This window comes from Schistocerca gregaria, chromosome 5 (genome assembly GCF_023897955.1).
Source record: "Schistocerca gregaria isolate iqSchGreg1 chromosome 5, iqSchGreg1.2, whole genome shotgun sequence".
In the NCBI taxonomy this organism is placed as follows: domain Eukaryota; kingdom Metazoa; phylum Arthropoda; class Insecta; order Orthoptera; family Acrididae; genus Schistocerca; species Schistocerca gregaria.
In genome coordinates this window covers 255151926-255177877 of record NC_064924.1, presented here as the reverse complement: position 1 = coordinate 255177877, position 25952 = coordinate 255151926, and the positions used below count along the sequence as shown (strand labels likewise).

The 25952-nt window shown below is 42.4% G+C and overlaps 1 protein-coding gene and 1 pseudogene across 1 annotated transcript in view; both read left to right on the top strand.

The window, feature by feature from the left end:
- Positions 1-8434: 8434 nt before the first annotated feature.
- LOC126272183 (pickpocket protein 28-like) overlaps positions 8435-25952 on the top strand; it is a 268820-nt gene continuing 251302 nt past the window's right edge. The window contains exon 1 of the mRNA XM_049974837.1: positions 8435-8514. Coding sequence (XP_049830794.1) covers positions 8435-8514 — 80 coding nt within the window. The remainder of the gene's footprint in view (positions 8515-25952) is intronic.
- LOC126274443 (5S ribosomal RNA) lies at positions 10214-10331 on the top strand (annotated as a pseudogene).

Sequence of the window (25952 nt, the reverse complement as noted above, 5' to 3'; positions counted from 1 at the left end):
CTAATGTCTTCCAGACCTGTGTCCCACCAAACAGAATTTTGTGGTTTCCTCGCTAAAAAGAGAATCTTGCTATCACTGATGTGTCCATTTTCTCCTTTAGTTCAATAGGCAAAGGAAAACTAGGGCAAATTAGTGCAGCTGCAAATTTTTGGATAGTGATGGGAGGGGAAGTCGTGAACAAAGGTCATTTTTTCATGGTTTTAGTAAATACCAATAAAACCATGGTTTGAAGCGAACATGTTTCCCAGTAAAAAATTAAACTGTATTCAGTTTCCTACAAAAATGATAATCATTTTTTATCAAGAGCCAATTGTCCCCGCGTATCAGGGGACGGAAATATCGCAGATCATTAAAATGGTGTTTTAATTGTGTAAAATTAATGTTTATTGTAAAATGATGTTGATTAGAAACAAGTACTGAATGTGTGTACCACATTTAAGAGCAGCAGAACCGTGTTAAGGGATAAATTGAGTTCTGGGGTGTAGCACGTTGGGGGGGGGGGGGGGGGGGGGGGGAGCGGAGGGGCTCGGCGTGGCGCAGAGTAGACGCTACAGCTTCCGTGCAGAATGACTAAGAATCAATTTGCCCTCCGTGTGTAGAGACTTAACAACAACCTGTCAACATGCTTTTCTATCTTTAGTATTATTAATAGCTCGTACCCGATTTCCATATAGTGGTAACGCACATTAAAATAAAACACCTTCCGGGCGTCTGCGAACTGCATCGCCAGTGATTAACGAGACGATCTGCGGAAGGGTTGGTATAACTTTGTTAAACACCATATAGTTACGTCCTGTAGTGGGGTAGAGAGAGTGAAGGCACGACTGCTCGCTCTTTCGCTTGCAGACCTATAAAGGAGGAAAGTTTATGATGTGTTACGCACATTCAGTATTTGCTGTCAACCCGATTCTTTCAATAATAAACATTAATTTTATACCATTACGACACTGTTTTAATTATACATGGTTTTTTCATTCCCTGGAACTGGAGACTATTATTCTAACAGAAAAAAATGAATAGCACTTTTTGCAGGAAATTCAATGTAGTTTAATGTTTTATAGAAAACATTTTCGCGAAAAGCTGCGGTTTTCGAGTTTTCAGGAGTCGAGTACCCCGCCTCTACGCTTACCCCCACCGGTAGGGACTTTTGGAACTGCCTCCTACCACTGTACAAAACCTCTCGACTGCACGAATTTTTCCGCCATTTGACCTTTATTGACAATAGTTCACAGGCTACCCTCCAATATTGCTTTTATGCTCCTCGATTCATTCTTCCACCGTTGTCTTCTTAACTTGTATGTTCGGTACAGGTCAAGGACGCTCGACAGCCGATAGAAGCTGCGTAGATGTATGAAATACCTTCCAGCTGTTGGCAGGTGTATAAGGTATTATTTTTGCGTCACGGGGGCCCTTGTTCTCAGGGGCCCGGGGGAATCGCCCCAGATGTTCCAGCCTAGGTACACCCTTGTCCGTAACGCCCTCACGCTGACTAACGATCCGTTTTCTGTGGTAGTGCCACTTCAGATCACTCCTAGGTATCTCATAGTAATTACTGTTTCCAGTGGTTTATCGACAATTGTGAAATCGAACAGAAATGGATCTCTTTCCCTTTTCATGCTTAGTAAGTGACATTAATTTAGTTTCAGGGTCAACTGCCAGTACCTGCACCAAGCATTGATTCTCCTCAAGACCTCCATTTTGCTACAGTCCTCTGGCGTTTCAGGGTTCCTATAAACAACAGGCTGAACTTAAGTGTAACTTTTTGTGACAGGTTAAGTGATAGATCAAATAATGTAGTTGGTTTCAGATTTTTCACGTAACTCACCTTTTTTTTTGCACTTTTCTAGTTGTCCCATGGAATATTCACAAAATTAACATGATCTTACATAAAGAAGTCTGCCTTCGTTTTAAATATGAAGTACTTCATATACTGACGTAGGTTGCTTTCATCTGCTTTCTACTTCGTCTTGAACCACATATGAAACTCAGGCTGTAGTCAACATATTGGTAGTCAAGAGAGCTACTAATCGATCACGAAACAGACAAAAAGCAACACAAAACCTGCCCTAAACGGCGTAACGAAACTGATTAATTTAGTCTTCAAAGAGGAGAGGTGCAATATGATGACACTCAATACTGAAATGATGAATGGTTAGTAATACAATCAAAATCTTCATGTACATTATGGAGATGATGCTGATAATTGTCGAATTGGTGGCCTTGACGAACTACAAGACTAAATGTCAATGGTTGAGGCTGGGCGAAGTAATTAGAGATGGTGATATATTGGTATTGATGTAAGCGAGAAGCAGATGAGTGTAAAAATGTTGTGCAGGTTGAAGGAGAAAGATTCGTGGGTTTGGGATCACATCACATAGCTAACGAAACCAGTACTGAAAGAAAATATTTACTACAATGGCACCATTGTGGGTTTTGTTAAGGACATAGAGATCGGTAATGTATTTAACATTTTGTGTTGATGATGATGCCGAACTGAATTTGAAACCTTTGACGTATTGCCATTAATAATATGGATATCTAGAGATTTTCGTGTTTGATGAGCAGAAGTAGACACATATTTAATAAGGTGGCCTGTGCATTTTATCTGTAAATTTCTACCTTGCTTGCTCAGGACCCAGGTTGCTGCACCATACAAGAGAATACTCCATACCAGGAGCGTTTCCATACTGAGGACGACTGGGACATTTTCTTTTACATTAATAACCAACTACTTAACAACATTAAACGCGAGTTCCAAGATAAGTTCTATAGTTATCACATTTAGCCTCCGACCTCACATTACCAGACAACTTATCACAACGAACCGTACTGAAAATGACTCGTTTTAGAGAGTTATTCAATGCGGTTTATCACAGACTCGTTGCATGCTCAATGTTTTTCGTGTTTCCATTCTGAACTTAATGTTTTTCTTGTGTGTTCAGTCCGCGGCGTTTATGAGGTTGCGTGACGAATAATGAGGCTCCGAGGAATCATGTGTCCTGTGCTGTGATTAGCTCACAGAAGTAAATCGAACAGCCCTCATGTTTATTTAAGTGTTTGCGAAGTTAACATGCCATGATTGTTGGTTTTCATATTTAAACACATGAATTTCGAGAACATGTCGTTTGAGATATACATCGCATTAAAGATCTCTCCAAAACGCATCATTTTAGCACTGTTTGTCGTGCTGAAGCAGGCATGGGCAATCCTTGACGGTCAGCGGGCATGATTCACATACTTAAGCTCGCGGGGCGGCTCGTCACGTGACGTGACAGTAACGCTCCTGAAGTCAAAACTGTAGCGCCCATGACGCTAATGTTTGTGAGGCAACGCACCGATACGAATAACACCCATTTCCCGGCACGCAACGCCAACAAATCTGGCCTCAAAACACGTGTTCTTGAGACTACAATCATTCTATTTCATACTGTTTTCAGATACTTGAATTTACTGCGCGTTTTGAACATTGTTTCTTTACTTACGATGTTTTACGATATCTGTTTTATAAACATTCGTTACAAAATTCTGCAAAGCCGTTAGTGAAGAAACAATGTTAACGACGTGTAAATAAATTTAAACATCTTAAATAAATGTAAACAACTGAAGATGTGATGCCAGGCATCATGAAAAGTCATTATAAATTACCTTCAGTCGCAACAGTAACGGTAGTCCAATACGTTCATAACTACGGGGCGCCCATACGACAGTGTTATGAATTATTAGTCGAATGGCGACTTATAAACGCATCAAAAAAAGTTTTGCATCACCTCGGTTCCGGAACCTGTACAGAAAATTGTAATAGAGATCAACATAAACATCATTTCCGCCCTTTTTATTGCCCATGAAAACCACACACTGCATGTTGTACCACCATACAGCGGGACCTTCAGAGGTTGTGGTCCAGATTGCTATACTTACCGGTACCTCTTATACCCAGTAGCACGTCCTCTTGGATTGATTCATGCCTCTATTCGTCGTAGCATACTATCCACAAGTTCTTCAAGGCACTGTTGGTAAAGATAGTCCCATCCCTCAACGGCGAATCGGCGTAGATCCCTCATAGTGGTTGGTGGGTCACGTCGTCCATAAACAGCCATTTTCAATCTATCCCAGGCATGTTCCCTAGGGTTCTTGTCTGGAGAACATGCTGACCACTCCAGTCGAGCGATGTCGTTATCCTGAAAGAAGTCATTCACGAGATGTGCACGATGGGGGCGCGAATTGTCGTCCATAAAGTCAAATGCCTCGCCAATATCCTGCCGATATGGTTGCGCTATCAGTCGGAGGATAGCACTCACGTATCGTACAGCCGTGCGGCATCTTCCATGACCAGCGGCGTCCGTCGGCTCCACATAATGCCACCCCAAAACAGCAAGGAAACTCCAGCTTGCTGCACTCGCTGGACAGTGTGCCTAAGGTTTTCGGCCTGACCGGGTTTCCTCCAGACACATCTCCGACGATTGTCTGGTTGAAGGCATATGCGACACTCATCGGTGAAGAGAACGTAATGCCAATCCTGAGCGATCCATTCGGCATGTTTTTGGGCCCATCTGAACCGCACTGCATGGTGTTTTGGTTGCAAAGATGGGCCTCGCCATGTACGTCGGGGATGAAGTTGCGCATCATGCAGCCATTTGGCCACAGTTTGAGTCGTAACATGACGTCCTGTGGCTGCACGAAAAGCATTATTCAACATTGTGGCGTTGCTGTCAGGGTTCCTCCGAGCCATAATCCGTAGTTAGCGGTCATCCACTGCAGCAGTAGCCCTTGGACGGCTTGAGTGAGGCATGTCATCGACAGTTCCTGTCTCTCTGTATCTCCTCCATGTCCGAGCAACATCGCTATGTTTCACTCCGAGATGCCTGGACTCTTCCCTTGTTGAGAGCCCTTAGTGGCACAAAGTAACAATGCGGACGCGATCGAACCGCTGTATTGACGGTCTAGACACGGCTGAACTACAGACAACAGGGGCCGTGTACCTCCTTCCTGGTGGTGTGACTAGAAGTAACCGGCTATCGGACCCCCTCCGTCTAATAGGAGCCGCTCATGCATGGTTGTTTACATCTTTTGACGGGTTTAGTGACATTTCTGAACAGTCAAAGAGACTGTGTCTGTATAACAGTATCCACAGTCAACGTCTTTCTTCAGGATTTCCGGGAACCGGTGCGGCGCACAACTTTTTTTTTTTTTAATGTATGTACATCAAATCACATAGCCTTCAATGTTCGACCATCACAGATCTCGATCAAATTTTCTGTGGACATTCGACCATGTCCCCAATGAACACTGGTGAAGTTTAACGTCAGTCCAAACAATATTGACCGAGATACAGTCACTTGTTTGACTCCATGAGGAACTTTGCGCAGAGTGAGCGTGAATTTCTGTTGACTTTGAGCTGTTATATCTTGGGCAATATTTTGGTGAAAGAAATGAAATTTGGCCATGTTGTACAACTTCATGCGTTCTCTTATGAACAATAACGAAAAGAATTTTACGAGGCATATTCAACCAGAAAATTTTAGACGAAGCCTTGTGGTGGTTCCTGTCTGCTTACAAATCCATTTGCTAAGTACCGTATCTCCGATTCTAAAATGTGTAAGTATATCTCGCGTAGGCGCCAATCAAAAAGTAATATTAGTTTTGATTTTCAACTTCTCAACATTGCAAGATTATTGAGATATCAACGGAATAATGCCTCTGTAAGCAGACAGGATCAAATGGTTCAAATGGCTCTGAGCACTATGGGACTTAACTTCTGAGGTAATCAGTCCCCTAGAACTTAGAACTACTTAAACCTAACTAACCTAAGGACACCACACACATCCATGCCCGAGGCAGGACTCGAACCTGCTACCGTAGCGGTCGCGCGGTTCCAGACTGTAGTGCCTAGAACCGCTCGGTCACCCCGACCGACAGCAGACAGGTATCAGAATAAGGTTTTGGAACCTAAATTAAGAAACAAAGTTACAGGTTTTGGAACATGGATCAAGAAAACCATTGTACGGCTGTCGGGTATGACCCCTATGGCAACGAGGTTGCCGGTTCTGTAACCGGTAGCGCCAATGTCACCATATACGAACGCAATTTGGTGAAGTATTACACGTAAGTTTTAAAAAATAAAAACCACACGTAATGAAACATGGACAATAGGTTACTACAACATAGCCTGCTGCCGGGTACGTTCCCTCAAATTTATCCGTCATTTTCGAGTATTGTTAACATATACTAGAAAATCGAACGTGATCTTCTGATTGCTTGAAAATATACTCTGTCCAACTGAGATTAGTTTGATATCAGTTATGGAAAACAAATTTTGTAAAAGCAAATTGAATGTGATCTATTTTTGTAATTTTTACGGTAGAAGTAGAGTCTGAACCTATTTTGTAGTAATTAAGAAGGGAGCAAGTGAATGATACTTTATATTTCAAACGCTTATGTTGCTAAGATGTTGTATCCCAAATTTCCTGTTTATCGTGCCTTTGAGCAGCCAGATATAAGGAGCCAAAGATTAAACTTGAATCGCAATGCTATTTTTCCGTCTACTTTGCCTCAGTTTATGTAGCACTCATAGCCCACGCTGGAAATTAAACCCACTGTTCTATGGGGGGAGGATGGGTTCTTAAACCACGTTGTTTCGAATGAGAGTGGTTTTGAAGCTTTAATAGAATTTGTAAAAGAATTTGTAAAAGAAGTGCCGAATATATCCTACTTTCTCCTTTTCAGAAAAATCGTCATCTTTAAGGCGAATCTGTACATTATCGAAAAATAGTAGATGATAGAAATTTTGTATTTCACATCCTTGTGCTACCGAGTAATTTCGTATTAAGCTATATGTTCGGCAAGCGCTTACTCTACGAGATATAAGAACCCGAAACTTACATATTTTTCGAGCTGAGATTTTCGCGCCCAACTATGATTCGAGATATCTAACATTGTTAGCTCGCGATGAATAATCAAATACACTCTTTTAGTGGTTACAATCTTGGTCTTTCTAATGAGCCCTGTTTGTAAAGTTTTATAGAACACAGTTTTTTGCAAAATCAGGTCGAGAATACCGCCTTTTTAAATAAAATCTCAAATTTTGCACTTCATTTATTAAATATTGGAAATATATTCAGTATTCATTAATGACTATTTGAAATTAAACTTTGTGTCTGATAACTTTGTGTCGTTAGGTTACTACATGCCAACTTTCAAGCTCGTCAAGTATTTAATCCCCGATGTGGAATAAGCCAAACTTTGACATTTTTTCGGGTGCCGATCTTTTCGGGTGAATTCGTCAAACATTTTCTGTTTGAGTATAGCTCGTAAAATTCTTTTCATTATTGCTATTAAGATATCGTATAAAATCGTGCAAGGTGGCGAAATTCGTTACTTTCAACAAAATACTGCCCAAAATATAACAGCTCAAATTCGCCAGAAATTCACACTCGTTCTGCGCAAAGTCGTGTATGGAGTCAAAGTGACTGTATCTCGGCAGTATTGTTTCGACGGACGTCAAACTTCACCAATGTTCATTGAGGAGATGGGCGAACGTTCACATAAAATTTCGTCGAAATCCATGATGGTCAGACAGGAAAATGTTCCGAAGTCAGACGATTTGACATGGAATGACCATTAACATAGGTACACAGAGACAAGGATTCGATAGTGCAAGTTCAGCCAATCCGTTGTTTCCCTCTCATTGTAAGCAACAAAACGTGAAAATTACGTTGGTAGGCTGAACGAATAGTTGTTTCCGGAGGCCCGTAAATGCACTCGGAAGAAGCCACGGCTGTGCTATACATAGGGCCAACTAGCGTTTCAATGTGCAGACTACATCTATTACATGCTCGAAAAAAATCATTCGATGTCCAATGTTCCAAAATAGTTAATTGCCATTATTTAAATTCATTTGTAGAATACTCGAAATGCGTCCTAACAATTTAAATTCTGTAATTCATTATTTAGAAATATATTTTAATATATATTTTTGGGGCTGTTATACTTCAGGATCTTTAACTATCAGCTAAACTGTTCCACACAAATATTTTTTTTTCATAGTTTCCTGCAGAGAGGTTAATAAAGCCGGAAAATATTTTCCTGTTCTCTACATATCTTAGTCTCTGGAGAATGTTGAAGTACCTAAGACAAGAAAATTGAGCTCGTATATGCTGATTCAAAAGACGAAATAGACACCGTCATTTCTCATTCTAGTTCATATTAAACAATATATTATTAATAATAGTAAGTTATAATTATTACAGCCCTACTTCAAAGGGCGTTATTTTTAATCTTGCATCCAGGGCCACCATTTATGACAAAAAGCTGACAACGGCCTCTTGAGGAAACAGTGTGGGGTTAGCAGCTCACGCGCAGTAGCAACGCCAATGCCATCTGGCGGCTGGCGTAGCACTGCCGCCGGCAGAGGCGGTGGAGAAGCAGAAGGCTTGGGATGGACGCTGGCAGTAATGGCCTGGGCCCGATGGAGCCTGTCTACGCCGCCGTCGATAGGGACCCAACCGCAGCAGATCGGTAAGTCAGAGAGCGTCTTCCGCAGCACATAGTGCTTTCAAACTTTAAAAAAGAATTTGCTCCAGTAAGCTGCGTTGACGCTATGAGTAGATATCTTATACATTTACAAACGAAAATTATTTTAGATAAATTGATGTACGATTCAAGGTTGTCATTGTACAGCGGGAAGCACGGATAGATGTCGCATAAATACATTACAGTGCCTTAGATGCGAGTGGAAAAAGCTGAATATAACGATTCTGTTAACTAAGCGCAGTTACCTTCCACCACCTGCCAATTCCCATGTTTTACTTTACTTGTTTATGCAAGCTTTCAACTATTCAGTTACGTGCTACACCTGAATTGCCATTTCTCAGCCAAAAATATTAATATGTCCCTTAAATAACACTATCATATTTCACATGTAGCAGAAAAAAATACCGATCACTTTCTGTAATAATACTTCTAATTCATTAATAACAGCAACTTATCGCAATATTCGCATTTTATGGACGATTTTAGAAGGTAATTTGCTGTCGTTAGACGAAACGGTACTGTTGATGGGCTGTTGCCAACCCTGTCACAAAGGATATGTATAATATGAACTAAACGCACTGAAATGAAAAGAATGAATCAGTGGGGGAGGAAATGAATAAAGATGCAATGACATGAAATGGTGCCGATGCAAGCCGTTCAGATGTGCTGAATTTGTAGTGCAATGAATACATTGTGACACTATTTCAGATACAGCGAGACTCTCGTAAACCTTTTCACTTTGTGATGGTTCAAATGGCTCTGAGCACTATGGGACTTAACTTCTGCGGTCATCAGTCCCGTAGAACTTAGAACTACTTAAACCTAATTAACCTAAGGACATCACACACATCCATGCCCGAGGCAGGATTCGAACCTGCGACCGTAGCGGTAGCGCGGTTCCAGTCTGTAGCGCCTAGAACCGCTCGTCCACCCGGTCCGCTCACTTTGTGAACGGTTCATGGTATCGAAAAGAGATCTTTTGCAAATATCGCAGGGGGACACACAATTTTGTTGCTTGTTTAACCACTAAACTCTCGTATGGACTGGCATACTGATGGGCGTACTTTTTTTAAGTCGAAAGATGTAGTTTTGAAGGCCATAAAAACTCTTGTAAAGACAAGTACATTTAACACTGATGTTAAAAATTTTAGCAAAAATATTGTAGAAATACGTTAAAACCGAAAGTCAGGGTGTCTGGAATTGGCTATTGTGGTGTATCCACCACAAAGTGGGATTATCGTCTCAGCCTCAGTCGCTGCATCAAGCCTTGGACTTTTACTTGTTTCCACAGACATTTAAACATGAGTACATACACAAAGCGGACAGTGCACAGCACCAGTATGTTGCAAAACGCCGCGTGCAAGAATACGGAGGAATCTAGTGTTTTGCATAGCCCCTGGCTTAGCGACCAGAACAACGGTCACATAGTACCTATCCTACAGTAGAGAGTTTTGACTCTTTCCTTAAGCCCAGCTAAATTGAGTAAATCCGTTGGTTCTTTTGCATGAGGTGGGTAGCCCTTAGGCGGCTTCTAAAAGCACCATTGGTTCACGGGAGGTTCCTGAGAAAAATCCCGAAAAACAATGATTTCTGCGTACCAAATATACCAGTTACGTGGACAGCCACTTGTATAATTGCTATTCACGGCAGATCGTCGAAATTATTTCCGTATGTTCTTAAGATGGCCAACGGCCTTGCCGCAGTGGTAACACCGGTTCCCGTCAGGTCACTGAAGTTAAGCGCTGTCGGGCTGGGCTAGCACTTGGATGGGTGACCATCCGGTCTGCCGGTCGCTGTTGGCAAGCGGGGTGCACTCAGCCCTTGTGAAGCAAACTGAGGAGCTACTTGATTGAGAAGTAGCGGCTCCCATCTCGGAAACCGACACACGGCCGGGAGAGCGGTGTTGACCATATGCTCCTCCATATCCGCATCCGCTGACGCCTCTGGGCTGAGGGTAACACGGCGGCCTGTCGTTACCGTTGGGCCTCCATGGCCTGTTTCGGGGAGTTTAGTTTTATTTTTTTATGTTTTTAAGATGATATTCTCTAGGAACCTTAAAACTTTTTTCACTATCTCTGCTCGTTACCGAGATCCAGCGGTTCGAAGTCACTATACGTAAGCACATAAAATACACTGGTGTCCAAAATTAAAGCAAGAAAAGGAAATTTTGCATGGTTGTGTTTATTTTGCACAAAATAGTATAAATAGATGGCAGTAAAGTAGAAACAATGTAAAGAATACACAACGTAAATAATCGCAATATGCATAACGGCAGACAACAATATCCTTCGTGTTCTCCAACTGGACGGATTTGCACACGTATTCCGACAACTGGTTAATGTGCTCAGTATGGGGTGTGACCACCTCCGGTAGCAATACAGGCCTGACGACGACGGGGCATGCTGCGAATATCATCAATCTCATTTTGAGGTAATTACGCCTATTCGTCCGGGAGAGCTGCTCGCAAGTCTTGGAGACTGGCAGGTGGGTGCTGAAGTGATGCAGTCCGTCTTCTAGTATACCCCAGAAATTCTGTATGGGATTCAAATCGTGAGAGCGAGCAGGCCACGCCGTACTTGCAATATCTTCCGTTTCCGAGAAAACATCAATCGCTCTTGCTCTATGACGTCGATCATTATGTTCCCTGGGCCCTCACCACCTCGCAACAGCGGCACATGAGTTCCCAAGATCTCGTCGCGATACCTGACAGTAGTTGAACCTTGCCGATTCACCCATACAGTTTCATGAAGAGGTGTTCATGTGGTCAACATAATACCTGCCCACAACATTCGGAATCCTCCTCGATAGCGGTCTCTTTCCATAACGTTTGGGTCTCGAAATCATGTGCCACATTTCGTCCTGATGCGAATACGTCGACAATCACTCTCCAGACCAAATAGGGACTCATCTGTGAAAAGAACATTTGCTCATTGTTCGACTACCCAGGTGGCATATTAACGACTCCACTTCAGACGTTCCACTTTGTGAAGACGCATCAAAGGTACACATACAGCAAGTCTCCAACAATAAAGGCTACTGTGCCGAAGCTTTCTGGACTACGTTTATCTCGATACGACAAGTCCAGTGGACGCTGCGAGGTCAGGTGCCAATTGCCGTGCAGTGCTAAGTCGGTACCATCGTGCTCTTACATCCAAATAACGATCCTCTCTTTCTGATATCACACGTCAAGCGTGGTCGGCCTTTTCCTGGTCTTTGGGGTACAGTTTCGGTCTCTATAAATTGTTGCCAGAGCCGGGAAACAACAGAACGATTCACATTGAGCCATCGGGCCACATCAGTTTGCGACTGTCCTGCTTCCATTCTTCTTATGGTTCTCCACCACAGAGTCTGGTAGGCGTTTCTTTCTACCATACAGCACCGTCGGTGACTGTATACCCAGCGATTCTGGAAGTGGGCCTACCCGCAAACACTACCCCGTAAAATAGGTGCCTGACGTCATCGTTGACATGGTTGTCTGTTGACCGGAATGTCATTTTCCGTGCAGAAGACGATTGTAGGGGCATTTGATGACTGTTTGTATGATTAGACAGTGAATGAGACACAACAAGGGGAAATAGCGGTTCGTTGCTTTGATTTTGGACACTAGTGTATCTATGTAATCTCCGATCTGAGGCATAAATGTAGATTTAACTGACGCAGTGAACTCATGCCAAGAGTTCTACGGTAATCGCAAGGATTCTGAGATTTTCAAGCTATGTTTTCAGTTGGCATTTTTATACCAATAAAACTGTATGCCACGCTGTCTCTGTAAAATTGGCATTTCACATCTGTACAAATATGCCGGGAGTGGTACTATAGTGACAAAAGTGTGCTAGAACAGCTCTTAACATGGGTGGAAAGAAGTCAAAATGACTACCAAACATTATTTATAACTGGGAAGATGGCAGATTCGGTACAATATTTCTAATAAGATTTTTACTCTGTTAAGATGGCGGGCGTTTCCGATGCATTGCGATCGAAGAACGAAGTATCCACTAAATTTTAAAGCAAATGATTATACGTTAACATTATACTGTGCATACTTATTTGTTTTCATATGTGTCGAAAAATATAAATAAACTGTCAAAACTTTGTCCTGCACAGTTTGGTCAAGGAACACCTCCAGCTGTGGCAGGGAAAAGAATGGAAACGATCACATAATCCTTGGCACTAATGCCGCCTTGCAGAGTGACCATGAGGATCATGGAATACCACTATATGGCTGCCCAGATCATCACCAAATCCCTGGCATGTTTCACTCTTGCAACGTAAACTCAGTTATAAGTTGCAAACAGTGTAAAACAAGACTCCGTCCAAATGACATTTTTCCATTGCTCCATAGTCCGGGATTTACGGCTGGAGCTCTGTTCGTTTTGTTTTGGTGCTCACAAGGCTCGCGAGTGCGGCATTCAGTTCTGCAGTGACTTTTGCAGAGGCTTCTCATTTATCGCCCGAATGTTCCTCAATGATAGCTCCACATACACTTTCGTGCACATTGTGACATAGCAGATGATGTTTCTCGGCTTGCCCTGTATGCTGTATCTTCCATATGGTACCTCCTAAAACACCAAACATTCATCTACCTTGGTTATGGAAGCACCCACCAAAAGAGCACCAGCAATTTGGCCACGTTCGAATTCACTCAGCGCCTACATAATGCACTCACGACTACACAGAATACTGTCCTGACCACGACTGACACTTGCAACATGTTGAAGACATTGCAGAGGAGCCATTTGCGATCAAATACAACGGTGCTACCTGCAGGGTTGACTAGCATCTGCATTTGTATTCAAGCATGTATTTCTCTAGGCGTTCCATTTTTTTGCCCAGCCCCTGCGGTCCAGAATGCTGTGGCGCGCGCAGCTCCACGTACACGAATCACTCGATCGTAATTACGGAAGTTGCGCGGTCTGTGCGTACTAGAGATCAGAAATGAGCTCGCTTTAAACTCGCCACCAAGTTCTGTGACGTCATCTTCGAACTCACCGTCTCCGTTGTGCTCGTAGACTCGACAGCTCGCGAGCCTCCGCCGCTGCCCACTCGTCACCTGAGCTTGTCTGATGCAACTGGACGACTCGCTCAGAAAGGAGAGCGGGTACACGAATTCACAAGTATAACTGCGGATTCGTGGCATTACCGCTACGTACGCAGCCATTTTTGAAGAAATTTTCGCTATTATACTGTAAATTACTGTTATTTATTTCACACAATCATGATTTTGGCTCTACACTCGTTCTCAAGTGCAAGTTGAAATGTCACAAAATCTACATCCTTTTTAAATGACAGAAGCAAGTTACACATCAATATAACGATTGATCGGTTAGCAGTGAATGTTGTTGTGCTTATACATACATTTATATAGATAAAACATCTTGTGAGACTACTGTAAATTTACTTTAATAATTAATATCTATTTAGAGGATGTCTAACAATTACGTTGACAAATACACATTTTCAAGCCTTTACCAATTCTGTAACCACAGTATCACAAAACGTAAAATGAGGATGAAGTGCAGTCTCTAAATGGTGAGTAATTATAAAAATAAATTTCTGTACCCCGCCGGAAGACGGCGCGTGGGTCTCCTCCTGTACATTGAAGGGTACACCGAATGTAGGAAGTGATTAGGAGCAGGAAATGCTTCGGTACTGCATTTAAATTTAAATCACCTTTACTATAGGAAGAATTAGAACTACATTAGGCTTACGTAATTTGGCTGAGATGAGCACGTAGGAGGGGAAGCTGCACATCAATCAGACATCGGTTAGAAGGTACACAGGCAAAATCCGCCCACTATGAAATAGAATCAATGTTGCTTGGTCATCTACTCGGAATCAAATGGGTAGAATCTGGAGCGGCACTCGTAGAGCTGCACAGCCCTGGCTAGAGGGCGCTGTCGTCGGTGTGGTGGCAACCTAGAAGAGCGCACCTACGTTTTGGCATCGTAGGTATCGATACCACATAAATTACAGAAACGAATGATAACCTACACTTCTCGCTGTTGCTAAACGTAAGTTGCCATGACCAAATGAATACAGAAACAGCGCGTCTTGCTATCGCAGGGATGTAACAGTGACGTTGCTTAGTTCTCAGTTTTGTTTGCTCATGGTGGATGTGGAATGAACAAGAATTCAACCATTTTTCTTGCACTGGACGAAATTTGTGTTTTACGTTTGAAGCGTGAACTATACCGTGAAATTTATTTCAGATATCACTGCTCCTCTAACCACATTTAGGATTGTATCTTTACACTAATTAATTTTCGTATTATAGCTGCCACAGTTTCCCATAAAGTAGCGTCGTTAAAGGCCATCTGATCCCGTCAACGGTAATTCCGCCTTGTCAGTGCTACTTTAAGCAGCACGATCGAGTATTCACCTTCCGCACTAACAATACGTCATGACCAGCCCAACACCCTCCATGCTTCAGTAAGAAGGAACGAGACGACGACTACGAAGCGACTGCAGCGCCACAGTTCTCAGACTCGTCATACTTGTCGAAACTACAGCGCGAACGAGGGAAGCGCATTAGCTTTGATGCAACAGCGGCGACTTCATTTCTGCAGTGCGCAACCCGCAACATTAGACTAGTGCTGGTTTCGTTTCTTATCTCGTACAGCGCTCCAAAGGTGGACCAACATACTACTAAGTAGGTGGTCACAGTGATCCATCAGTGCAGTCCTCCTAAGGCATCTTTGACACACTAGAAATCAATGCATATTTCGTTTTACAAGTCACAGCTGACGATGCGTTTATATTTTACAAGGGCCAAGAGGAAATGTTTTACCTTAGTGGCAACGGCCTATCTTCTCGCTTCCTATAGCTATGGAGAGCACGAGAGTCTCACTTACCAGTGTTTGCACTGGAGTGACCTAATTATACAGTCATACCTCTCAATTTTTGGAAATTTTTTTGTTGCAAAATGTTTCAATGCTGGCATTAACAAGCGTTATATCAGAGCATTAATTTTTTTCAGAACATTTGAATGTCATCCGATATTATGGTACTGGGTGATCAAAAAGGCAGTATAAATTTGAAAACTGAATAAATCACGGAATAATGTAGATAGAGAGGTACAAATTGACGCACATGCTTGGAATGACATGGGGTTTTATTAGAACCAAAAAAATTCAACAGTTCAAAAAATGTCCGACAGATGACGCTTCGTCTGATCAGAATAGAAATAATTAGCATAAGAAAATAAGACAAAGCAAAGATGATGTTCTTTACAGGAAATTCTCAATATGTCCACCATCATTCCTCAACAATATCTGTAGTCGAGGAATAATGTTGTGAACAGCACTGTAAAGCATGTGCGGAGTTATGGTGAGGCATTGGCGTCGGATGTTGTCTTTCAGCATCCATAGAGATGTCGGTCGATCACGATACACTTGCGACTTCAGGTAGCCCCAAAACCCATAATCGCACGGACTGAAGTCTGGGGACCTGGGAGTCCAAGCATGACGAAAGTGGCGGCTGAGCACACGATCATCGCCAAACGACGCGCGCAAGAGATCTTTCAAGCGGCTAGCAATATGGGGTAGAGCGCCATCCTGCATTTTGGTTCTAATAAAACCCCATGTCATTCCAAGCATGTGTGTCATTTTTTAGCTCTCTATCTACATTATTCCATGGTTTATTAAGTTTTCAAATTTATACTGACTTTTTGATCACCCGGTATATTGATAATTTTTACTTTTTGGACCGTCTGACTACAACAGAATGAAACACAATTTTCGTGCCATATGCGTTTCGCCTTTATTTTTTGCAAGGCATCTTCAGTGACAGGTTACGTGGACGATTTTCTACGTACTACGTTTCTGTTCCATTTTTGGTGCGGTTCCTCTTCTTATGATTGCCACTTGAGGTTTTTTCCGCATTTCACAGGACTAGGAACTGGAACTCGTTTTGATGCAATTCCTAGTGCTGTGTAATGTGGAAGAAACGCAAAGTTGAAATTCTAAGTACAGGAACGGCACCAAAAATGGAACAGAAACGTAATATGTTGAAAATCTTAATATGTATAATATGTAGAAAATCGTCCACGCAACCTACCACTGAAGATGACATGCAAAAAATAAAGGCGAAACTCGTATGACACGAAAACTGTGTTTCATTCAGTTGTAGTCCAACGGTCCAAAAAGCAAAAATTGTCAATATACATTATTATTGCATGCAACTGAGGACGACAGGACTACAAAAGTTGAAGATGCTATCAGATGTGTATATTATTCCAATTAAAGAACCATAGTTGCTTCAATACGTCGGTTGGTAAAATACAGGGTGTTACAAAAAGGTACTGCCAAACTTTCAGGAAACATTCCTCACACACAAATAAAGAAAAGATGTAATGTGGGCATGTGTCCGGAAACGATTAATTTCCATGTTAGAGCTCATTTTAGTTTCGTCAGTATGTACTGTACTCCCTCGATTCACCGCCAGTTGGCCCAATTGAAGGAAGGTAATGTTGACTTCGGTGCTTGTGTTGACATGCGACTCATTGGTCTACAGTACTAGCATCAAGCACATCAGTACGTAGCATCAACAGGTTAGTGGTCAACACGAACGCGGTTTTGCAGTCAGTGCAATGTTTACATATGCGGAATTGGCCGATGCCCATTTGATGTATGGATTATCACGGGGGAATAGCCGTGGCGCGGTACGTTTGTGTCGAGACAGATTTCCACAACGAAGGTGTCCCGACAGGAAGACGTTCGAAGCAATTGATCGGCGTCTTAGGGAGCACGGAATATTCCAGTCTATGACTTGCGACTGGGGAAGACCTAGAACGACGAGGACACCTGCAATGGACGAAGCAATTCTTCGTGCAGTTGACGATAACCATAACGTCAGCGTCAGAGAAGTTACTGCTGTACAAGGTGACGTTGACCACGTCACTGTATGGAGAGTGATACGGGAGAACCAGTTATTTCCGTACCATGTGCAGCGTGTGCAGTCACTATCAGCAGCTGATTGGCCTCCACGGGTACACTTCTGCTAATGATTCATCCAACAATGTGTCAATCCTCATTTCAGTGCAAATGTTCTCTTTACGGATGAGGCTTCATTCTAACGTGATCAAATTGTAAATTTTCACAATCAGCTTGTGTGGGCTGACGAGAATCCGCACGCAATTGTGCAACCACGTCATCAACACAGATTTTCTGTGAACGTTTGGGCAGGCATTGTTGGTGATGTCTTGATTGGGTCCCATGTTCTTCTACCTACGCTCAATGGAGGATATTATCGTGATTTCATACGGGATACTCTACGTGTGCTGCTAGAACATTTGGCTTTACAAGTACGACACAACATGTGGTTCATGCACGATGGAGCTCCTGCACATTTCAGTCGAAGTGTTCGTACGCTTCTCAACAACAGATTCGGTGACCGATGGATTGGTAGAGGCGGACCAATTCCTTGGCCTCCACGGTCTCCTGACCTCAACCCTCTTGACTTTCATTTATGGGGGCATTTGAAAGCTCTTGTCTACGCAACCCCGATACCAAATGTAGAGACTCTTCGCGCTCGCATTGTGGACGGCTGTGATACAATACACCATTCTCCACGGCTGCATCAGCGCATCAGGGATTCCATGCGACGGAGGGTGGATGCATGTATCCTCGCTAACGGAGGACATTTTGAACATTTCCTGTAACAAAGTGTTTGAATCCACGCTGGTACGTTATGTTGCTGTGTGTTTCCATTCCATGATTAATGTGATTTGAAGAGAAGTTATAAAATGAGCTCTAACATGGAAAGTAAGCGTTTCCGGACACATGTCCACATAACACATTTTCTTTCTTTGTGTGTCAGGAATGTTTCCTGAAAGTTTGGCCGTACCTTTTTGTAACACCCTGTATATAAGAGTATCAACCACAGAAGAAAATTACCTACCCCTCTGCCTGCTACCATTTGCCGGAAACTTCGGTTCGATATCATGAAGTGTTCACTAAATATAAGTGATATTACGTTGTACGCCACTCACCTTGTACATTATGTGATCAGAAGTACTCGGATACCGTACGTAATAGGCAGATGACCACTAGATGTCAAGAGGAGCGGACACGCCCGTATAAAGGGAGGCGGGCAGAACTGTGATGCAAGTGGAGAAGTAGCGACAGCAGTGTGGCTCGGTCAGCAGAGCTGAGTGACTTCGATCGTGGACTAGCCCTTGCATGTCACTTGGGTAACAAATCCATCCGTGACATTTCAACTTTCTACAGCTAAATTCGACTGCCGGTGACGTGAGCGTGAAGTGAAAATGCGAAGCAACGACCACAGTTAAACCGAGACTAGGCAGTCTTTACATACTGATCGACAGGGACTGTCCAGTTTTGTGAAGGATAGTAGTTAAAAATCACATAAGATCAATGGAAGGAATCACTCATCGGTTCTATAGTGCGACCAGCAGTCCAGCAGGCAAAATAACTGTGCGAGTTTAAAAGAATGAGGTTCCATGGTCGACAACTCATACCCCACATAATGTCTATGATCAATACTAATAGATGATAGAGACACTGTTAATAGCAACGCCACTGGACAGTGAATCACTAGAAATGAGTGATTTGCTGTGATGAATGACGCTGTTAGGTTAGATTAGATTAGATTAGATTTTCGTTCCATAGGTCCATGCTGAGGAGATCCTCGTGAATGTGGAACATGTCAACTACTATTTTTTTTTAGCTGAAATAAATAACAATACTAATAGTATGAATATATACAATACATCATTTGTTTCTATTAAAAAATTCGTCTATGGAGTAGAAGTAGTTGGCCGTTATTAATTCTTTCAGACTCCTAAACTGATCTTTATTTGTAAATAAATTTTTTATGTTTGCTGGCAAATTATTAAAGATGAGTGTTCCTGAGTAGTGGATCCCTCTTTGAACTTAAGTAAGTGCTTTTAAGTCTTTGTGCAGATCATTTTTGTTCCTAGTATTGTATGTATGAACTGAGCTGTTTGTTGGAAAAAGAGATATATTATTTAGGACAAATTTCATTAAGGAGTAAACATACTGAGAGGCAGTGGTTAGTATACTCAGTTCTTTGAAGAGGTTTTTACATGACGTCCGTGAATTTACTCCACAAATAATACGTATTACACGCTTATGGACTCTGAAAACTTTTGTTTGACTTGAAGAGTTACCCCAAAATATTATATCGTATGACATGAAAGTAGGCAAAGTATGTAAGCTTTTTCATTTTTATGTTGCCTATGTCTGCTAACGCTAGAATTGCAAATACAGATTTGTTAAGGCGTTTCTGCAGTTCTGTGGTGTGCTCCTCCCAACTAAATTTATTATCAAGTTGTAATCCCAGGAATTTAAGACTGTCAACCTGTTCTATCTGCTCTTCTTCATACTTTGTGGATATGCTGGGTGGAAACCTCTTACAGGTTCTGAATTGCATGTAGTGAGTCTTTTCAAAGTTTAATGTCAATGAGTTGGCTTTAAACCATTTATTAATATCCATGAAAATATCATTAGCAGATCTTTCTAGAACTACACCCGACATACTATTTATTGCAATACCTGTGTCATCTGCAAACAAAACGAACTCTGCTTCTGGCAGTGTAACTGATGAGAGATCATTAATGTACACAATAAAAAGCAATGGCCCTAAGATGGATCCTTGTGGGACACCACATGTAATTTCTTCCCATTCTGATGATGACTGATGACTTAATTCACTAGTCCCTTGTACTGACACCCTTTGTTTCCTGTTAGCTAGGAATGACTTGAACCATTTTGCAGCACTGCCTGTACCCTGTGATAATCCGATGGAAGTGTTTGCATTTTACGAACGCCTGGAGAGCATTATGAGGCTGAGTACACCCGTAAAGTTTGCACAGATATCATGTCTCGTCATCGTTATGGTCCGTTCTTTTCATTTCAGTAGATTTTATTTATTTTGTAGTCATCTATCAGTGTACAAACAGCACAAACAAATTCAAAAGTCGTTCAGTTTTCCATAAGGTGCTCTACAGCGCGAATGTGCAGATTCTATCGGCGTCTACCATTGCCGTTCCGTGCTTAAGGGTCATTGTGATGCGTGATAAACCTACTTGAAGTTCCGCGTAAAATAAATGCAGCCAGTCACGAAACTAAAATTACTTTCAATGGTGGCTTTATGAAGCCATTGAGTTGTTTCAAACATTGGAAGATTGCTAAACGGAAAGGTCACATAACAGTCACATTTTACTTCAGTACCTGAGGAGAAACTGTACCATGCTTGCACATTTTCAGCACGTGATTGTTCAAAGATCATTCACAACTTCACTTCCGACCGAAATTAAATTATCATTGCCATCGTCCCTCAACGTAAGTGAGGAGGTGAGTATATTTTACTTTACTGGTGCGTCATTTCTGTGAAGTTTAACATCTTTCATTGTTTTCATTTTTAGTAAGCTACTAAAATAAGAAGTTGAAAGTAGTTAAACAAATAAAATGATGCGAAAGAGGCATAAACGGCAAGAAATATGTATGCAGTGAATCAGTAGTGAAGCAAAATGAACACACACACACACACACACACACACACACACACACATACACATACACATACTGAAGTCCATAAGATAATGCCTATTCAATTCACCTGTAGCCAAGTACTGTAAAACAAAAAAATGATAGTTAACAGACCACAAAAAATGGCTCTGAGCACTATGCGACTTAACTTCTAAGGTCACCAGTCGCCTAGAACTTAGAACTAATTAACCTAACTAACCTAAGGACATCACACAAATCCATGCCCGAGGCAGGATTCGAACCTGCGAACGTAGCGGTCGCTCGGCTCCAGACTGTAGCGCCTAGAACTGCACGGCTACTGCGGCCGGCTAACAGAGCACAGATCATATTGCTGCGCTGTATATGTGCAGAAGTTGGACACTTCATAGCACTCACGCACATTGTATTGTTAATAATATACGTACTGGTTCTAACAAACTCGTTTGCGGAGTAGGAGTTGGCAATGGCAACGAAAAAATTCTTAAGTTGTATCTTGAACAGGACTTAATTACAAATTAAAGTTTTGGAGATTGCCGGAAAGTTTTCGAAAACGTATGTTCCTAGATAATGGACACCGTTCGCGGCTGTCGTGAGTGACTTACGCTGAGAAGAGAAAAGTCATGGGATAGCGATAAGCACATGCAGAGATGGCGCTAGTATTGCAAACACAAGGTATAAAAGGGCAGTGCATTGGTGGAGCTGTCATTTATACTCAGGTGATTATTGTGAAAAGGTTTCCAATGTGACTACGGCCATTCAATGGGAGTAAAGACTTTGAACGCGGAGTGGTAGTTGGAGCTAGACGCATGGGACATTCCATTTCTGAAATCGTTAGGGAATTCAATATTCCGAGATACTCAGTGTCAAGAGTGTGCCGAGAATAACGAATTTCAGGCGTTACCTGACACCGCGGACAAAGCAATGGCCGACCACCTTCACTTAACGACCGAGGGCATCGGCGTTTGTGTAGCTTTGTCAGTGGTAACAGACAAGAAAGAGTGCGTGATATCACCACAGAAATCGATGTGCGACGTACGATTAATGTTTCGGATAGGACAGTGCGGAAAAAATTGTCATTAGTGGGCTGTGGCAGCAAAGGACCGACGCGAGTGACTTTGCTAACGACAAGACATTGCTTGCAGTCCTCTCCTGTGTAGCTGACCATATCGATTGGATCCTAGACGACTGTAAAACCGTGGCCTGGTCACATGAGTCCCGATTTCAGTTGGTAAGAGCTGATGATAGGGACTGAGTGTGGCGCAGACCCTACGAAGCTGTGAACCCAACTTGTCAACAAGGCACTGTGCAAGCTGATGGCTGCTCCATAATGGTTTGGTATGTGTTTGCAAGGAATGGACTGGATCCTCTGGTCCAACTGAACCGATTATTGTTTGGGAATGGTTATATTCGGATACTTGGAGACCATTTGCAGCCATTCATGGACTTCATGTTCCCAAACAACGAAGGAATGGCAATGCGCCATGTCTTTGGGTGACAACTGATGGCGATTGATTTGAAGAACATTCTGGAGAATTCGAGCGAATGATTCGGGCACCCAGATCGCCCGGCATGAATCCCGTCGAATATTTATGGGAAATAACCGGGAGTTCGTCTCCTGCACAAAATCTTGCACCGGCAATACTTTCGCAATTGTGGACGGCAGTATAGGCAGTATGGGTCAATACTTTTGCATGGGACTTGTAACGACTAGTTTAGTCGAGTCCATGCCACGTCAAGTTTCTGCACCACGCCAAGCAAAATGAGGTATCCCATGCTTTTGTCAGTTTAGTGTAAAGTTAGGTGGTTTTGTAGATTGTTCTTATTCTTAGAACTTAGTTGTTGTTTGAAAAGGCGCATGTGGCATAGGAATCAAGTTTCGTTAGGGAAATGCAGATTTTTTTAAGAGACTTCTGCAGGACATTCTTGAATTTACATTAACAATAACTTTTATTGCACCCTTTATACGAATATGTTAAGTAAAATTAGAGAAAGGAATTGAACTAACTTTGGATGCGCTACTGCTTTTGACTGAGCAGTTACTGTGACCATTTTCAATAACAGAAGCAAATAATGATTGCAAGGACATAAATTTGTCCAGATTGAGACGTGCGCCAACGAAGGGGAAAAATCTCGGCATGATGTAGGTGTGGTGTTGATATCAAAGAAGTTTTGCTTTTCTCATGTTAATTCCTGTTGTGCAATTACAAAAGCCAAGCGTCTCCCTGATAACCTGCTTGCATAGCGTAACCGCTGCGCCCGCAGGAGAGGTGAGCCAGTCCCGACCCGAATCCTAGCGGCGAATTAACGACAGTGACCGGTGCATTGGCCAGCTTGTGTGTGGTTCTCAGGCGTTTTCCAGCACTCGTTTAGGCAGATGATGTGCTGGTCCCCAATTTCTGTCTCAGAAAAGACGATACACGAACATTTAAAATACGGTCACACGTACAAAGTTTACACGATTCAAATACAGCTGGTGCGCGCGGCTTTATTTCATTAGGTAACTGACGATTGTCGTGAAATTCGGCTGCCAAGTTCAATAAAATAAATTTACCACATCTTAAGTACAGAGGACCCCATACTAAACGGAATTAACCCGAAGAAGTTGAAGCAGAAGGTTAGAAGAAGAAGAAGAAGAAGAAGCGTATACGTGATATGTGGAATAATTTGTTTACAAGGATTTTTAACCCTTTCAGCGACAACTGTTTTACCTGGTTGACAATAAATACATATCACTATACACTCTTTGGGAATAGTAATCAATAAAGCCGCTCAGTTTACACTGAGCTAACAAAACTCATGGGATATCAGCTAATATCGTGTAGGACCTCGTTTTGCCTGGCGTAGTGCAGCAAATTGACGTGGCATGGACTCAAGTCGCTGGAAGTCCCCTGCCGCCTCTACAGCCGTCCATGATTGCGAAAGTGTTGCTGGTGCAGGATTTTGTGTACGAACTGGCCTCTAGATTATGTCTCATAAATGTTCGATGGGATTCATGCCGGGTGATCTGGACAGCCAAATCATTCGCTTGAATTGTCTAGAATGTCCTTATAAACCAATTGCGAACATTTGTGGCCCAGTAAAATGGCCAATTGCATTGTCATCAATGAAAACTCCATCTTTGTTTGGGAACATGAATCCCGTGAAATTCTACAAATAGTCTCCAAGCAGCAGAACATAACTATTTGATGTCAATGATCGGTTCGTTGGACCAGAGGACCCAGTCCATACCTTGTAAACACAGACCACACCGCTATGAAGACACTACAGCTCGAAACGTGCCTTGTTAACAACCTGGGTCCATGGTTTCGTGCGGTCTGAAAACACTCGAACCCTGTCATCAGCTCTTACCACCTAAAACAGGAACTCATCTGACCAGGCCGCGATTTTCCTATCGTCTAGGGTTCAACCGATATGGCCACGAGCCCAAGAGATGACTGCAGGCGGTGTCGTGCTGTTAGCATAGGCACTGTTGTCGGCCGTCTGCCACCATAGTCCATTAACGCCAAATTTAGCCGTACTGTCCTAAACGACACGTTTGTCGTATGTTCCACATCGATTTCTGCGGTTATTTCACGTATTGTCGCCTTTCTGTTGGCGCTTACGACTCTAAGCAAATACCGCTGCTCTCGGTCGTTAAGTGAAGGACGTCAGCCACAGCGTTGTCCATGGTTAGAGGTTGTTGTTGTTGTTGTTGTTGTTGTTGTCTTCAGTCCTGAGACTGGTTTGATGCAGCTCTCCATGCTACTCTATCCTGTGCAAGCTTCTTCATCTCCCAGTACTTACTTTAACCTACATCCTTCTGAATCTGCTTAGTGTATTCATCTCTTGGTCTCCCTCTACGATTTCTACCCTCCACGCTGCCCTCCAAAACTGAATTGGTGATCCCTTGATGCCTCAGAATATGTCCTACCAACCGGTTCCTTCTTCTAGTCAAGTTGTGCCACAAACTCCTCTTCTCCCCTATTCTATTCAGTACCTCCTCATTAGTTACGTGATCTACCCATCTAATCTTCAGCATTCTTCTGTAGGACCACATTTCGAAAGCTTCTATTATCTTCTTGTCCAAACTAGTTATCGTCCATGTTTCACTTCCATACATGGCTACACTCCATAAAAATACCTTCAGAAACGACTTCCTGACACTTAAATCTATACTCCATGTTAGAAAATTACTCTTCTTCAGAAATGCTTTCCTTGTCAATGCCAGTCTGCATTTTATATCCTCTCTACTTCGACCATCATCAGTTTATTTGCTCCCCAAATAGCAAAACTCCTTTACTACTTTAAGTGTCTCATTTCCTAATCTAATTCCATCAGCATCACCCGAGTTAACTCGACTACATTCCATTATTCTCGTTTTGCTTTTGTTTATGTTCATCTTATATCCTCCTTTCAAGACACTGTCAATTCCGTTCAACTGCTCTTCCAGGTCCTTTGCTGTCTCTGGCAAAATTACAATATCGTTGGCGAACCTCAACGTTTATATTTCTTCTCCATGGACTGTAATACCTACTCCGAATTTTTCCGAATTTTTCTTTTGTTTCCTTTACTGCTTGCTCAATATACGAATTGAATAACATCGGGGACACTCCCTTCCCAACAACTGCTTCCCTTTCATGTCCCTCGTCTCTTATAATTGCCATCTGGTTTCTATACAAATTGTAAATAGCCTTTCGTTCCCTGTATTTTACCCCTGCAACCTTCAGAATTTGAAAGAGAGTATTCCAGTCAACATTGTCAAAAGCTTTCTCTAAGTATACAAATGCTAAAAATGTAGGTTTGCCTTTCCTTAATCTATTTTCTAAGATAAATCGTTGGGTTAGTATTGCCTCACGTGTTCCAACATTTCTGCGGAATCCAAACTGATCTTCACCGAGGTCGGCTTCTACCAGTTTTTCCATTCATCTGTAAGGA